This window comes from Ovis aries, chromosome 1, assembly GCF_016772045.2.
Source record: "Ovis aries strain OAR_USU_Benz2616 breed Rambouillet chromosome 1, ARS-UI_Ramb_v3.0, whole genome shotgun sequence".
Lineage (NCBI taxonomy): Eukaryota > Metazoa > Chordata > Mammalia > Artiodactyla > Bovidae > Ovis > Ovis aries.
The window spans coordinates 190,995,376-191,013,593 of record NC_056054.1 but is presented as its reverse complement, the minus strand read 5'-3'; the positions used below and the strand labels follow the sequence as shown (position 1 = coordinate 191,013,593).

At 34.8% G+C, this 18,218-nt stretch overlaps 1 protein-coding gene across 3 annotated transcripts in view; it reads left to right on the top strand.

Moving 5' to 3' along the window:
* LMLN (leishmanolysin like peptidase) overlaps positions 1-18,218 on the top strand; it is a 52,887-nt gene that overhangs the window by 6,065 nt on the left and 28,604 nt on the right. For 2 of the 3 annotated variants that reach the window (XM_060418920.1, XM_004002993.6), the window contains exons 2-8: positions 1,776-1,870; positions 2,426-2,456; positions 3,453-3,535; positions 4,010-4,133; positions 7,527-7,705; positions 11,427-11,532; positions 15,164-15,258. In XM_060418920.1, coding sequence (XP_060274903.1) covers positions 1,776-1,870; positions 2,426-2,456; positions 3,453-3,535; positions 4,010-4,133; positions 7,527-7,705; positions 11,427-11,532; positions 15,164-15,258 — 713 coding nt within the window. Of the gene's footprint in view, positions 1-1,775; positions 1,871-2,425; positions 2,457-3,452; positions 3,536-4,009; positions 4,134-7,526; positions 7,706-10,453; positions 10,476-11,426; positions 11,533-15,163; positions 15,259-18,218 lie in introns of all 3 variants that reach the window. The other variant, XM_042232593.2, reaches the window with a different exon arrangement.

Below are 18,218 nucleotides of genomic sequence, written 5' to 3'. Positions count from 1 at the left end.
GCAGGAGGAGAAGGGGACAACAGAGGATGAGATGGCTGGATGGCATCACCGACTCGATGGATGTGAGTCTGAGTGAACTCCTCGAGTTGGTGATGGACAGGGAGGCCTGGTGTACTGCGATTCATGGGGTCGCAGAGTCGGACACGACTGAGCGACTGAACTGAATGATATGTAATGTGAAACATCTTTCTGTATGTTTATTTGCCATCTGCATACCGTCTTTGGTGAGGTGTGTGTTAAGGTTTTTGGCCTGTGTTTTACTTGAGTTGTTCATTTCCTTATTGTTGAGTTTTAAGGTTTTTGGCCTGTGTTTTACTTGAGTTGTTCATTTCCTTATTGTTGAGTTTTAAGAGTTCTTTGTATATTTTGGATAATAGTCCTTTATCCAGCGTGTCCTTTGCAAATACATTCTCCCAGTGTGTGGCTTGTCTTCCTTTCTTGATGTTAACTTTCATTGAGCAGAAGTATTTATTATTAATAAAGTTGAAATTATCAATTATTTCATTCATGGACTATGTCTTTAGTTTTGTATCTAAAAAGTCATCACTAGGCACTTCCCTGATGGTCTAGTGGGGGCCAGTGCAGAGGGCCTCGGGTTGGTCCCTGGTCAGAGAACTAGATCCCAAGTGCCACAACTAAAAGTTTGCATGCTGCAACTAAAAAAATAATAAATAGGGACTTCCCTGGTCCAGTGGTTAAAAGTCCACCTTGCAACGCAGGGCATGTGGGTTTGAGCCCTGGTGAGGGAACTAAGATCGCACATGCTGTAGGGCAACTAAGCCTGCGAGCTGCTGCTACTAAGGCTTGACACAGCCAAAAATAAATAACAAATAAATAGTACTAAAAAGTAAACAAAAAAAGTCATCGCTATCCCCATGAATATCTAGTTTTTCTCCTATAGTATCTTCTCTTAAGAGTTTTATGGTTTTGTATTTTATATTTTACATTTAGATTTATAACCCATTTTGAGTTAATTTTTATAAAAGATGTGGGGTCTGACTCTAGATTGATTTTTTTCCATATGAATATCCAGTTGTTCCAACACCATTTGTTGAAAAGGCATTGTTTCATTTTATTGCCTTTGTCCTTTGTCAGAGATCAGGTGAATGTATTTATATGGGCCTGTTTCTGGGCTCTCTATTCTGTTTCATTGACCTATTTGTTTCTCCTTTTGCCAGCATCACACTTTCTTGATACTGTAACTTTATAGTAAATCTTGAAGTCAAGTAGTGTCATTCCTTCAACTTTTTTTCTTCAACATTTTGTTGGCTATTCTGGGTCTTTTGCCATCTATATAAACTTCGGAATTAGTTTGTTGATATTCACAACATAACTTGCTGAAATTTTTATTGGGATTGGCATAGGTGAAATTGGGAAGAACTGACATCGGAGAAGGCAATGGCACCCCACTCCAGTACTCTTGCCTGGAAAATCCAATGGACGGAGGAGCCTGGTGGGCTGCAGTCCATGGGGTTGCGAAGAGTTGGATATGACTGAGCGACTTCACTTTCACTTTTCTGCATTGGAGAAGGAAATGGCAACCCACTCCAGTGTCCTTGCCTGGAGAATCCCAGGGATGGGGTTGCACAGAGTCGGACACGACAGACATCTTGATGATACTGAGTTTTTGTATCCATGAGCACGAACTATTTCTTGATTTATTTAGTTCTTTTTTTTTTTTTTCTGAGTATTACATTTAAAATTTAGTTTGTTAATTTTGAGTCCTTAAGTAGCTAACCTATATGTATTTTTTCAAATCTATTACTTTTTCTCAGGTCATAAATAAGGTCCATCTTAAAAATCACGTTGTAAAGAGAGATGTTAATGAACATTTAAGAATTAAGATTATCTACGATAAAAGTATTGAAGAGTAAGTACACCATTATTCTGTCATCTTTTTTATTAAGAATCAAACTGTGAAGATACTTTCATTTGTTACCTGGAGTTCCATAAATGGAATTAAACTAAATATGCTTTTTAGTTTAGAAAGATGAAGGCCATGAGATATGATTTAAACCTATGCATTTTGAATAATTTAAACAGAACCAGCGTATATCTACTTGGATGTGGTCAATAAGAGACCTGGCTACAATAAGTACTTGAAGGAAAAATAAGAGGAAATAACCAGTGTATACAATAATAAGAACATGTGCAAAATTATTAACCAGAGAGATGATATAGCCTGATTTTTAAAGAAAGAGAGGTTCAGAAAGATAAATTATGAATCTGTAGTAGTTTGTGAAGAGCTGTTGGGAGTAGTTGATGTCTTTCCCTATCTTTAACTTCCCAAATGAATGAGACTGTATTTGATCAACTCTAAAATGCTCGCTGAGATCTGGGGCTCCTGCCAGATATATTCTGAACAAATGAGACAATGGTTTGCCCTCAGCATGGCAATCTTTATGTTTTATGTTGTCATTTTCAGGTTGCTCCCTGAGAAAAGACACCTTGTAAAGGTATGTAATAAATACTCATGACTTGAACACTTAAAATGGTGCATTTTATTATATGTTAATTTTACTTCAGTAATGGAAAATATATACATGACTATTTTGTGAATGACTAAATAAAAGACGTGGTAAGTGTATTTCTCATTTTCACAAACATGTTGTGATGTACTCACTAAAACTTTGTTCATATTTGATATTAAGTTAGTTTTCTCATTTTATGATGTGATATTAAGTCATTCTCGTTTCTTTTACTTGTCTTCTTAGGTTTTAGGGGAGCAGAGCATGCTTAGGATAGGATGGAAAAGATGACTTTTTAAAAACATCAAAACCAGTTTTCTTGGTGTCAGTGCTCATTCTCCTGAAGAATAATTGGCCTGATAGTATGAAATGCCAAGGTTGTTTATAAAGGTGCTGGCCGCATACATTTTTTACACACACACACACACACACACACACACTAAGCCAGCATACATTTTTTATACACACACACACACAACCAGCATACATTTTACACACACACACACAGACACACACACACAGACACACACAGACACACACACACACACACACACACACACACTAAGCCAGCTCATTATGGGCAACAGAAATTGGTGACGTTAAAGCAGATCTTCTAAATACAAGATTTTCTTAACATAAACTATATGAATGTTGGAGTCATCTAAAGCAGTCTCAAATTTAAAGTAAGTTAGATTAATAGTGATGATTTATGTTTTATAACATTCTATTTAAATAGGGTACGAAAGGAACTTTCTGGTGTTCTTTCCTCCAAAACTAAACTAGAAGGTGAAGAAATTCCTTTGCTCCTACGCTCACTCTGTCCCCTACCCCTAGCCATACAACCTTTGACTAAATATTGTATTTGAGTTACAAGGCTTTTTCCTTCTTTCCCTTTAGTCATTAATACCCTGTGCTTGCTTGTTTTAATATGGTTTATCTCTTAGTTGTCATTCTGACTGTTTTTTTATTTCAACTTTTATTTAGAACAAACTTTTCCCACAAGCTGTTTCTTATTTAGAGAAGACTTTCCAGGTTCGTAGACCTGCGGGCACTATATTACTTAGCAGGTATGTCAGGTTTCACACATTTTCTTCAATTGTTTAGCAGTCTGCCCTCTTCATTCTGTCAGTATGGCAACTTTTGAAATTTATACTGGGAGTATTTTATTATGCTGATTCTTAGAGACCAAACTGTAGATATTTAAAAAGAATAAAATAGCATGTTGGGTAGTCATTCTTTCCCTGATTTTCCATTATGTCAGGACCCACTGGGTCTTTTCTTTGGGTGTAGTTGTACCCTTTTCCCCATCTCCCCTTCCTTCTTCCTTTATGTGTACAGTATAGGCTTTTGAAGTGTTTGAAAACCCACATTAAGAAGATTTCCCATGGAACCAAAATTCTTTCTGAGACTACTTTTCTAATTAAAATAGTAGCTATTAATGAAAGCAGCTACTAGTTTTTTTTACAGTGTTTTTAACTGCTATGAACTAATCTTGTTTTTTGTTTTTTGTAATTAAACTTTAATGTAAAAATGAACTGAAGACAATGTGCAACAAACCAGTACCAATACCTACGGAAGGAAAATGATCACCATAGATGCTGTACTGAGGAATGTGCAGAGCATACAAAATGCGGTCCCATTATAGTGCCCGAGGAGCACCTCCAGGTAGTTCACCCTGCTCTTTGCAACATTTTCATTCTTTAGGATAAACTTAGAACAGATTTGCAATCTGTGATTGTTTCCAGAAGTTTTTACAGACTTAAGTTCAAAAGCTTCATTCTCTACCGAAAGTAATCAAAAGTAATCACAGTTGGGTGTGCTGATTTTATTCTTTCATTAGTTTTCAGATGAATGTAGCTATTTATTTTCTTTTTTCAGTTTATCCCTGGGGTTGCCGAATCATTTCTGCTTAGAACTTTTTCTTTGCTCTCCAAAACATCTTTTAGCAGCTGTATACCTCAGTATTTTTTAAGGGCAGTTTAACCTTATCTCTTCAAATAAAAGTAAGGTTCAACCCATCATGGAAATGTATTCCATTAAAAATACTTACAACTATATAGTATATGTTCAAGGGTATTCTTTGCAAAACTATAAATATACCTATACTAGTTACATTATGGCACAACCACATAATGGAATATTATACAGCTGTTAAAGAATGAAATTGATCTCTATATAAATAAATTGTAGCAAACATTAAATTTAGAATGGATAAACAACAGGGTCCTACTGTATAGCACAGGGAACTATATTCAATATCCTGTGATAAACTAATGGAAAAGAATGTAAAAGAAGAATGTGTATTATATGTATAGCTGAATGACTTTGTATAGCAGATTTGCACAACGTTGTAAATCAAATATACTTCAATAAAAAATTTTATAAGGTAAATCAGTGTGGGTAGTTAGCCTGTTTTATTTAAAAAATTAAAAATTATCAACTTTTCACCCTTGGTCTTCCCTTGTGGCTCAGCTCTTAAAGAATCCACCTTCAATGAGGGAGACCTGGGTTCGATTCCTGTGTTAGGAAGATCCCCTGGAGAAGGGAAAGGCTACCCACTCCAGTATTCTGACCTGGAGAGTCCATGGCGTCGCAAAGAGTCAGACACAATTGAGCGACTTTAACTTATTGGGCTTCCAGCTCAGCTGGTTAAGAATGCGCCTGCAATGCAGGAGACCCCAGTTTGATTCCTGGGTTGGGAAGATCTGCAGGAGAAGGGATAAGCAACCACTCCAGTATTCTTGGGCTTCCCTTGTGGCTCAGCTGGTATACAATCCACCTGCAATGCAGAAGACCTGGGTTCAGTCCCTGGATTGGGAAGATCCCCTGGAGAAGGGAATTCCCCTGGAGAATTCCATGGACTATATAGTCCATGGGGTAGCAAAGAGACACGACTGAGTGACTTTCACTTTGACTTTTCACTTTCACTTTCACCTTTCAACAAAGCTGAAATAAAAGCATAAGTAATAAAAATAAGTATTACCGTCTGAGCCACCAGGGAATCCCAATAAAAATAAGTATATACACACATATAAAAAGTTATAAAGTAATTGGAAACATACATATATTAAAAATCTGGAGACATTAAAATTTTAATGATTTTCATTGAGTTGGATTGTGGGGGACTTTTATTTGGTAAGTTATATGTTTTTGTAACTTTCCAATTTTTCATATTAAGCATATATTATTTGTATCAGAAAAAATAGAAAAACTTAAATGCATAAACCAGAAAACCAACTTATACATACTTTTTGAAAAGTATGATTATTGCTTTAGATGTTTTTCTCTATTTATGTTCTCTCATTACTTGTAGAAAATAAATATGTTATTGAACATTGATTTTATAAGCAAAATTAAGCATATGGTTGAAGTGTACTTTGTAATTTTTTCTTGAGGTATCTGAAGCTCACCAAAGGCTTTTTGAACCCTATATTGGCACTAATTCAGCTAACTTAGTCAGCTTCCATTTTTTTTATCAAATTCCTGAATAGCATAAAGGGTTTTAGGGACATGTTTCAAAATTAAAACAACTTATTAATTACATATGTATCTTTTGTGCTAAGACATTTAGAGACATTTCCTAGACATTTTAAGGCACATTTCTTTTTTCCTATTTTTATTTTTAATTTTGTCGTTTCAAATTCTGTTTTATCTTCTTGGGGGGGGGTTCCTAAATTTTTTTTGAAGAAATGAAAGATCATGGAAAAGAATGCTGTTAAAACACAGCTTTTCATAACACCAACTATTAGCAGATTAAAGTAATTGAATTTTAAAATTATAAGTATGTGTGTTAGAGAAGCAACAGTAAGCAGAAGTGAGAATTTCTGTTTTTTCTCTCTCTACAAACATCACTTATGTGTTAAAAAACCCAACATTTACTGATTTTCCTGTTTATAATTTGGAGGTTATGGTTATTTAGGAACTTTGATAGAAATTCTCTAAAAAGCAGGTGTTAAAAGGGCACAGTTTGCTTAGAAAACTAGAAATAAGGGTAGTGTTATAAAGATGACTGTAACTTTTTACCTTATATACTTTTGTTTTATCTGTTTTATTTTTAGTTTTAATAAGATACATGAATTACTTCATAATAGGAATGTATTTCCACTGGATAAAGATTTTTATTAATTTTGAAATAACCACAGATTCACAGAAAATTGCTAAAAAATGTATTTATAAGAAGGTTCCTTGTAATTTTCACCTAGTTTCAGGGTTTAGTAAAACCTTTTCTATTTCTTTTTTTGTACCCTGGTGGGATGCCCTTTCGGAGAAGGCAATAGCACCCCACTCCAGTACTCTTGCCTGGAAAATCCCATGGACGGAGGAGCCTGGTAGGCTGCAGTCCATGGGGTCACTAAGAGTCGGACACACTGAGCGACTTCACTTTCACTTTTCACTTTCATGCATTGGAGAAGGAAATGGCAACCCATTCCAGTGTTCTTGCCTGGAGAATCCCAGGGATGCAGGGGAGCCTGGTGAGCTGCCATCTATGGGGGTTGTACAGAGTCGTACAGAGTCGGACACAACTGAAGCAACTTAGCAGCAGCAGCAGGGATGCCCTTTATAAATAGCTGTTGTCTGTTTTAATTAATATTATACATTGATGATCATTGTATATAAAGTATAAATTTTAATAAAATAAATCTAAAATTAGAGATAGGAACTGAGTAGAGAGAGGTATGAATGTGTGCGTGCGTGTGTACCAAGTCACTTCAGTCATGTCTGATTCTGTGACCCCATGGACTGTAGCCTGCAAGGCTCCTCTGTCCATGGGATTCTCCAGGCAAGAATACTGGAGGGGGTTGCCATGCCCTCCTCCAGCGGATCTTCCCAACCCAGGGATTGAACCTGTGTCTCTTACATCTCCTGCATTGGCAGGCAGGTTCTTTACCACTCGGGCCACCTGGGAAGCCCCAGAGAAAGATATGGACTTTGATAACAGTTGAAGAATTAATAAAAATTAAATCATGCATATTTAAAGTCTGGATTCACTGTAAGTTAAAAGCCCTTATAGTTAACCTTATCTCTGGTCTGATTTTCTGTTGTCCCCTGTGGGCATAGCAATGCAGAGTCTGTTGTGGCGGTAAGTGGCCCTGTGGAGCAGTGGGTGTGCCAGACCAAGAGGGAGTCCGGGATGCAGACTTTGTTCTTTATGTTGGTGCTCTGGCCACTGAGAGGTGCAGCCATGAAAACATCATCTCTTATGCAGCCTATTGTCAGCAGGAAGCAAAAATGGACAGGTAAGCTTCCCCCCAAGACTTATTCCCAAGATCTAATATAAGAACTCTCAGGGTGGGTACAATATTGTAAAGTAATTAGCCTCCAATTAAAAAAAACAAAACTCCCAGGGTGGGGAGGGAGGTGAGGGGTGGTTAGGATGGGGAGACACATGTGCACCTGTGACCGATTTATATCGATGTATGGCAAAAACCAGGACAATATTGTAATTATCCTCCAATTAAAGTAATAAATTTAAAAGAGCTCTCAAAGCATATTCTGAGTGTTTAGAGTACAGGGAGTTCGCATTTGCCAGATTACCCACCTCCAGTAGTAAGAAACAGCATACTGCTTGGATGTGGGTGTGGAGGGGAAATCAAGTTATAGGACTGTTATGCATATGGTAATATGAGTAAAGAAAAAGTCTACTGTCAATAGAATTTTCTTTGGAAGTGATGAATACCTCTCTAAGGAAACAGTTTGAACTTTAGCACTTCTGTGCTAAACGTTAAGATGCTGAAAATAACTATTCACCTAATTTTCATATCACTTAATATGTCCTTCACTTAGTTATTTCTTAAAAATTTAGAATCCTCCTTTTTATTTATAAAATATTTCAAAAAATTTTTTCTCAGTGAAGTAGTCTTGAAATAAAGTTATTATGTGTACAGAGGATTGCCTATCACACACCAGACAAATCAATTAAAGGCAGTAGAAACTGACATGTCTCAATATAGATTATGTGCGACATTCTCAAATTGAAGAGAGTTAATGACAATGACTTGTTCATTGTTTGTAAGGACCATTGGTGAGTTCCTGAACATTCATCTACCAGTTCTAACTAATTTAAGGAAAAAAAGTGAAATTGTTAGTAGAATCAAGTAGACAGTACAAAGGAAACACTAATATATGCTTCAGAGTAATACTGTCAGTACTGAGGTCAAAATCAACATCATGGATTATGAAAGCAATCTGTTAGCATGATACCATATACTTGTTGATCCATGAAATAAACTCAAAAATCTTTAGCTTCTGAATGCTGAGAATACTTCAAGTGAAATATTTAATATATTACTGAAGAAGAAAGTACTAGATGCTTTTGCAGATGTATATGTATTATTTAGTATTCTTAGAAAATAATATATGTATTTAATAGAATGTTCAATTTTTTCCTGAGAAGCTATCATTAAATTTGTGATATTTTATAATTAATAGTGTCAGTATCAAGCAAATATGGTATTTGAAGTGCTAAATGAATAAGCTACTTAATAAAATGAGACACATCTCAAAGTAGATGTCTTTGAGAAATATACCTTCTTAATAGCAATGTTGCAAAATCATGGTTCTTTATCTTAATTTGACCTAAGCCATATGGATTGTGCATACACCCATACACAATCTCATTTTTGATATACTGTTGAGTATCAAACATTGTAGAACAGTGTACATAATATGATTTTATACTTGCTTTAAAAATCTGCTTATGGATTTGAACATGCTAAGGTAAAAGTAAAAAATAATCAGGATTACCAGCTATGCTCATTTTCTCAGGAGTATTCTTGTGTCAGACCTAAAAGCCCCATAACCTAGGAAATCCCTCAGTTCTGGGCAAACTGGGGTTGAAGGTCACTCTAAAAATAAAACATCCCTATTGTTAATAGCAGTTACTTGTGATAGTGGACTTTAGTGGTGGTAGGTTGTAAAATAAGGGATTTTTACTTCATTCTTCATACATTTCTATAATTTGGATATATAGCTCTTTTCAGTGAGCTTTTATTACTTTTTTTAAACAAAAGACATGTTAAAGTGAACTTTAAAGAAACAAAACAAAAGTGAACTTTATGTATTAGAAACAGAATCGGTTCCCTGTGGAAGTAGGGAGAGGGATATAAAATCCCATGTTGAGATGGGTCTAGATTAGTTCATCTCTTTTTAGCACCTGATCATACTGAAAGTACTGAAAGTATTTAATTGTCTTTTAGGGAGAGAATCCGGCATAGGAATTATCACATAGATGAGAATCCCATAGCCCAGAGATTTGTTTCACTTTCAAAGCCCTGCTGTTAGGTTTCTTAAGGCACTTGAACATTTGGCTCACTTTAGGTATGAAAGAATAAACGTTCCTTGTGTCAGTGAATTTGAAGCTACTCATGTTTGTCTTCTCATACCTAGGGAAGATTCTGGTTTCTTAGAAGAACGTTGACGTTAAAAGAAAGAGCAATATGTTAAGTTGGTGTTTTTAATCTTTTATGATAGAAGTGGCACTTTCCTGCAAAACTGCTCTAATGCATTAATTCACTCCATAAATATTTGAGTGCTTAATATGTTGCCAGCAGACTAGGTGAATGAAACAGGCACATGTACCTGCCTCGTGGAATTTATAGATTACAGAGGGAGTCAGGTACTAGTTAAATACAGTTAGAAAGAGACATGTGCCTTCAAATATGATAAATAAACTTTGTAGAAGAAGACAGGGTGCTGCGAGACAAAAGAGAACAAAAGGAGGCAAGCATAGTTTAGAGGAACTGGACAAAGAAGGCCTCTTGGAAGAAGTGAAACTTGAGCTATAAGCTGACAGTTGTCAGCACCAGCCACATAAAGAGCTGGGCAAGAACTGATGTTAGGAAAGAGCTGTGTCTTCCTGTTGGTGTTGAGGATGAGAGATTCAGGAGATGCGCTGTAGGGAGAAGCAGACAGGGCTGTTTTACTCTAAATGCTTAAGAAGTCCCTGGGGGTTTGAGCCTGACAGAGACATTTATTTTATATTTTAGAGGTCACCATGGCAACATTTCGGTGAGTAAATTATAGTCATAATTTTCTAAGTGTAAATCTGTTGTTTTCAAGTATGAAAAAAAGAAGTGCACTGTATGTTTGTTTGTTTGTTTGTTTGTTTGTTTCTTTTTTACCTATATAAGGCTTTTTTTTACCTACAAAAGCCTCTTACTTTGTAAATGGGCTATCACTATTTGGGGAGGTTTGTGATATTTCTGTGGCAAAATGTTAAGATAGCGTTGGGAGAAAAAACTTTGGGGTTCCTTATATTGCTGTTTGGCACAGTTTTTGAAAGACAATTAGATCATGGTGAAATTGAATTACTCTAGGTCCCAGTCAGTTCTTGGATTCTTAAGTTCTAGGCTCATAAAGAGATATAGAATTCTGTAGATTCTAGAAGGTATAAAATACTATATGAAAGATGATGACAGGAAGATAAAAATCTATGTTAATGAAGGCATTGCTGGGACAGAAGGAGGAGAATAATGAAATGGAAATAAGAGCGTTCTGTAACTTGCAGCAACCTGGATGATTTGCTTATTGTCTGTCCTATTATATAACTATTTTCTCTCTCTACCTACTCGTCTGTCCCTGTGCCTGTACATATAGTGAAATGCTGAAGTCAGAAATGAGTTTTGTGAGTAAAATAGTGTTAGAATTTAAGTTTTCCAGTTCATTCCCTCTTTTGGTACATATTGACCTATTTTACAAATTCACACTGAGGTATAATTAACTGACTCTATCCTTTCCTGGGAACAGTGTTGATTAGCTGTATCATAGGGAAAAACAGGTATAAGTCTTAGAAATAAAATATGGTGAAAGTTAGATGTTATGTTATAAAATGACATATTTGACATTTAACAAATAATTTTCTGACCTTAATCATTTTTTGATAGAAAAATATAGGTTAATAGATATCATAATACACACTGTTCTGGAATATAATTAAACATTCAATGTCTGTTTTAACAGGCCAATAGCAGGATATGCTAACCTGTGTCCAAATATGATCTCTACCCAGCCTCAGGAGTTTGTTGGGATGCTGTCCACAGTGAAACATGAGATTATTCATGCGCTGGTAAATTTTGCTGTTAACTATTATTCTTTCCTTCATTCCTTGAGTTTTTGATTATACTCTCATTTTAATTATATATTAAAATTTAAGATTATGTGGCTTTTTAGATTGTGTTCAATAAAACCTAGTTGATCAGACATCTGTCAATAGCCGATAGAGAATTTTTAGTGATTAGGATAGTGGCTAGGTTGAGTTACACTACTTAAAATAATTAAAGTAAATCCATTGGGTAAATAGGAGTTTTGAAAAAATGATTAAGCTTCTTAAGAAGAGACTTAGTAATTAAAAGTGATACCTAGGGACTTCCTTGGTGGTCCAGTGGCTTAAACTCTGCACTCCCAATGCAGAGGGCATGGGTTCAATTCCTTGTCAAAGAACTAGATCCCCAAATGCCGCAACCGAGACCCGGTACAGCCAAATAAATTAATCTTTAAGGGAAAAAAAGTGATAGCAGGTTATAGATCTGTCTTCTCTCTTTTAGAGATCTCATTTCTAAAAGTCTTCTTGATCTATTTAGGCTTTCTAAATTTTATATATACCAACTGATTCAGAACTTCTCTTTGCTTTTCCCCAATCAGTCCGAAGTAGTAAACTTCTACACGATGTCTGGGGAATTATATGAAGTTGCCTAAGACCTAGGAACTGTCTTCCTGATGTCTTTCATGTGTTTAGAAAATATAATAGATGGGAGTAAAATGCAGTGATTAAGAGAGAGAATAGATCACACAGATCTAGGTGTGAATTTCCTTAGCTTTACTGCTAAAAATCTTGGAGGTCTATTAGAAATTATTTAGTCTTTATAAGTCTCCATTTCATATATAAAATGAAGATAGTAGTACATACTAGAGTGAATTTTTTTTCTTGAAGGTTAAATAAGATAAAGCATATAAATGGTTTAGCACCATACTCTACATAGTAAGGTATAATAATATTAGTGGCTATTTATTAGTCTTTTTCCATGAGCTATCATGTATGATTTGTTTAAATCAGCGAATACCTGAATAATTCAGTGAAACTCTAGTGTATACAGATAGCACTTATGTTTTTCAAGTAAGGAGATTCTAAAATGTATCATGTTTTCCTTTTACTAAAAAAGTAGGTCAAACCTGCTATCGTGATGAAAGACAAATATCATTTTAAAAAACATTTTCAGCTTTAAGCTCCAAAAACTGTAGATACTTGATGCTGAGAGAACCAGAAAAAAAAAAACCCAGCAGATTTTAAATCTAATGTATAAGTAAACATGAATGCAGAAGTCGCAGACATGATGTAAATTGGATTATAAACAGGGAGGTCACAAAAGAAAAGGTCCAGTTGGTCAAGAAGTATATAAGAACATATTGAGATTTATTTTAGCAGTCAGGGAGTCTCAGAGTCAGACACCATTGAATGTAAAAGGATGCATGAGAGTTACTATGTACACTGACTTTTTTTTAAAAATAAAAATAATAAAAATTTATTTCAGGAACAAGATGAAACAAATGAAGCACAACTCAGCATCACTCAAATGGTGTGAATAGAAACTGCAAAAAAACAAATCAGTAATTTTGCTAATGTCTAATTATGATGAAAATGATTGTAAATTTGACTGATATTTTTAAGTTATTTATATTGACAGGAAATCAGCTAACTATATTGTCGTAATATGTACATTGACTTTAAGGTAGTAGTTACCGCTGGGAAAAGAGAGAGGAGAAACGGTTAAGGTAATAGGCCTTCAACAATATTCTGCAGTGGTTTTTAATTTCTTTAAAAAAAAAGTCTAAAGAAAACGTAGCAAAACTTATATCTTCAGTTCAGTTCAGTTCAGTTCAGTCGCTCAGTCGTGTCCAACTCTTGGCGACCCCTTGAATCGCAGCACGCCAGGCTTCCCTGCCATCACCAACTCCCGGAGTTAACTCAAACTCACGTCTTTCGAGTCAGTGATGCCATCCAGCCATCTCATCCTCTGTCGTCCCCTTTTCCTCCTGCCCCCAATCCCTCCCAGCATCAGAGTCTTTTCCAGTGAGTCAACTCTTCGCATGAGGTGGCCAATCAGCTTCAGCATCATTCCTTCCAAAGACCACCCAGGGCTAATCTCCTCTAGAATGGACTGGTTGGATCTCCTTGCATTCCAAGGGACTCTTAAGAGTCTTCTCCCACTACGACAGTTCAAAAGCATCAATTCTTCGGCATTCAGATTTCTTCACAGTCCAACTCTCACATCCATACTTATATCTTAAATCCTCCTAAAGAGTAGACATAAGTTTCTTTTAGATTTTGTAACTTTTTTGTATATTTGTATTTTAAAAATTGCAAAAACCTAAGAAATTAAAAACATTAGTTTGTCTCAAAAACCATTCTGGAGGATGGTAAGAATTAAATGTTTAACAAATACACTTATTCTCTATAAAGTTATATATGCTTTAACTATCAATTATAGTCATTCCTGGTACTTTCAGTACTAGATATGCCTTCTGAAATGTGTGTGCTTAGAAAAATTTTCAACTTGATAGGGAAGAAAAATATGTGAATTTAGAATATTCTAAAGGATGAGGCACTTCATACTATTTTAAGCTTTATATTACCTCAATGAATTGTATATTAAAAACTATTTAGATTTTCTTAGCTGACTCCATTAAATATCCTTTGCATCTTCAGAGATTAAAAAAGAAGAAATGTAGGAATAAAATAATACTATAGATTCCATTAATTAGTTTGGAAAGCCTCGAATGACACAGAGACCACAGTTATGTAAGCAAAGAAATTTGCCAATGAAATTGATTACTTAAATTAGTAGTTACAAAAGTGCTTTTTTTTTTAGTTATTTAGGTTAGGAAAGAAAGTAAGAAAAGAAATCTTACTCATGAAACAGGAGATGTCCAATGTCAGTAATTGTTTTTCTTCTTTTGCCCATTTCCTCGTCTTATTTGGGAGAGGGGAGAATAGCAAATGGGACTTTGAATACATTTATGTAAAGTATCTATTATCTTATTAAAGACTTCTTAAAAATATCGTCTAAAAATGTGACTGTAGACAGATTCACATTGTAAAGAAAATCTTTAGAAATACAGATGATTTTACATGTTACCACCAAAAGAACTACAGCTAACATTTCTGTATATGTTTCCAGCCTTTTTTCCAGAGTATACATTCCCCTACATATGCATACATTTATAGTCATTTCTTAGGTATAAATATATATTAAGTACGGACTTTGGGATCAAAGTTTTTTAATTTTTATGAGTATTCTTATGAGCACACTTCCCTGCTCTGAACTGTATTGTTAATTATTCTCAATAGTAGCATTCCCTGGTTGCAGGTATATAGTTTATTAGTAAGTTCATGTAAAGAGGACCACCTGTGAGAAACACATCTTTAAACAAATAAATGCGTTGTCTATACCAACCAAAGAATGTCATTACTATTGCTTTTGATTTTTTCACTTAGAATTATTTCAAGTAATTGGAATTTAAAATTCATAATATGAAATAATTTCAGTCCTACTCCACTATATGGCAAGTTCCTACAGAAGTATTGTCATGATGCTTTTATGTGGTTATATCAGTGTTCTCTTTTGATAGTGGCATGTTGTGATATCTATAGTCGGATTTGATATTTTTCACTGTAAGACATTTTGAAGTTTTTCTTACAGGGTTTCTCTGCTGGGCTATTTGCATTCTACCACGATAAAGATGGAAATCCTTTAACTTCAAGATTTGCAGATGGTCTTCCACCTTTTAACTATAGGTATTTGGGTTTTTTTGTTCTTATTCTCTTTTAGGAGGATGCTAAGACTAGAACCTGAGAATTCTTGTATGTTAGTTTCTACAAATAATAGTGGCTTTATGGCTAGCCTATGATTGTATATCCTATATTATTATAACAAGATAGGATATGAGGTTATTTAGCTTTACCTTTTCATTTCACAGATGAAACAACTGAGATGGAGAAAACTTAAGTGACTTACCCAAAGAGTGAAGACTCTTCTTGCCAGGCAGAGCTCTTTTCCACCACTCTGTAGTAGCTAATATTATTTTAAAGGAGAGTCAGGCCATGGGAGAATATGGGTTGGTTATATTTTGGTTTATTAATAATTATTGTCTATACATCACATTGTTTACATGTTAACTGTAAACTGTATTTTACAGTTTTTTAAAACTATATTTTATTTCACATGGTTGCAGTGATCTAGAAGTTCAGGGCCTAAAAGGAATAATACTAAGAAATACTAAAAAAAAGATTAAGAATTTTATATAGACTATCAGTCACAGAACTATAACCATTTGCATGGATTTATATATCTAATTTAAGAGCACATGTCCACAAAAAGACATGTACATGAATGTTAATGGCAGTTTTGTTATTAATAAACAAAGAATGGAAACCACCCAAAGGTCTATCAATAGAAGAATGGATAAATAAGTTTTAATTTATTCCTATAATCAAAAACTACAAGGCACTGAAAAGAACACAGTATTGCTACATGTAATAACATGAACGAAATTAGTAGTTATAGGGTTGAATGAAAGAAGTCATAGTCTAGTTAGTTGTGTGGAGTTTGAAAACAGTCCATGATAAAAGACAGATGAGTGATCTTACTTGAAGCCATAGGCTAGTAAATGCCATGCAAGTTGAACAGATTAAGAAGGCACGTAAGGAAACCTTCTCAGGGTACTGACACTATTCCATAATTAGAGTAGTGAGTGGTAAACAGATACAGAATAAAAAATTAATTCTCATATGAAGATCTCCATTTAGGTAGCTTATTGTTCAGTTGCTCAATTGTGTCTGCTTTGTGACCCCATGAACTACAGCACACCAGGCTTTTCTGTCCTTCACTGTCTTCCTGAGTTTGCTCAAACTCAATGTCCATTGAGTCAGTGATGCCATCCAGCCATTTCATCCTCTGTCGCCTCCTTCTCTTCTCACTTCTAGGTAGCTGGAAGTGCATAATTATTAAAAACAGATAATACTTTATTCATCATCATAATTTTTTAGAGTACATGTTAAACAACAAAATTGTTAGAAACAAAATTGTAATGTAGAAATAGATGTTTTACTTCCTAGATTGTATTTGTTTGGATGGCTGGATGGCATTACCAACTCGATGGACATGAGTCTGAGTGAACTCCGGGAGTTGGTGATGGACAGGGAGGCCTAGCGTGCTGCAGTTCATGGGGTCGCAAAGAGTCGGACGTGACTGAGCAACTGAACTGAACTGAACTCATGGAAGAAGTCTGGTCTTTCCAAAGAATTGTGGTCTTTATGGGAAACACATAAGTAATAAGAATGGGACCATCTATGTAGTGATAAGGAGGAGAGAGATACCCATAAGAACCATTATTAAGCTGATAATTGCAGTGCTTTCTTACATTTTAGATATTCCTTAAAAGCAGAAAATCTTACAGTATAACTGGAGATAACAGAGTAATAAATTCAGATGGTAGACATAAAAAGAGTTGGATTTGGCCTTCACCTTTTTATTTGGAGAAACCATTAATCTTGAAATGTGAATGGTGAAGAGAATATTGGAATTATTAATACAGTAAACACTGTTTTCCTTTTGGCTTTGTTCACTGTTTATATTTAAACATTGCCTTGCTGTGGAAAAAGAAAAGGAATTAAGAATAACCTTTCCAAGGCATGAGTAGATGAACAGATATACAACAAATAAAACAAAGGATTAATAAGTAACGGTTATTGGGTATACAGTGTTTACCTATAATTCTTTGAATAATATATAAAACCTTCATAAAATAGTGGTGGGAAAACTAATTCCTTTATATTCTGTTTTTTTGTTGAGAATGAGAGATTCATAGTGTCAGTGGTAGAAGTAATCTAGGAAAAAGCCAGAAAATAACAATGAAAATTGATGACCATTATAGTTTTCTATAATAAATATAACACTTTTGTGGTAGTGCTTTTATTTGTGCAAGATAGATTCTCCAAATGAGATTGTTTTCTCCTGTTTATTTTTTTATCATATTTTTGCCATGCAGAAAAGTTTTTAAATTTTACATTATGTATCTATTTTCTTGCTTAAGAATGTTTCTTCTGCTCTAAAAGATTATAAAAGTATTCTAAATTTTTTTCTAGTAAATTTATTATTTGAATTTTTATGTTCATAGCTTTAATCCATTTAGAATTTATTTTTGCTTCATGTATTTTGGGGTTCTTTTGTAAGGTATATACATGTTTATCATGTCTTCTTGGTGGACTGACCCTTTCTTCATTATAAAATGTCTCTAGTAACAGTTTTGTCTGATACTAGTATAAATGTTCCAGCTCTTTTTTTGAGTAATATTTGCATGATACATGTTTTTAATCCTTTTACATTCAACCTATTTGTATCCTTGACTGTGAACCGCGTATCTTGTAGGCATAGTTGAATCTTTTTTTTTTTTTTTTAATGCATTCTGCCAGTTAACCCTGTTCGGCTCCCTCTGGCTGCCAGGTTGCTGGTTTTCACCATGACTGTGGGTTGTTGGTTTTCAAGGCTGCGATAGAACTGGAGTGAGGGCATGGGAAATGGCCACAAAGCTTGCTGTTTTTACTGAGATTCATCCATTTTTCTTAAAGGAGTACTTCGTGGATTGCTGCAAGCCTTTGGTTAATTTCCGGAGTTCTGAAAAAAATTCATTTGGCTAATTTTGATACTTTCCTCATTGCTTTCATGAAGTTCAGTGGTCCTTACTCTGCCATTTTTA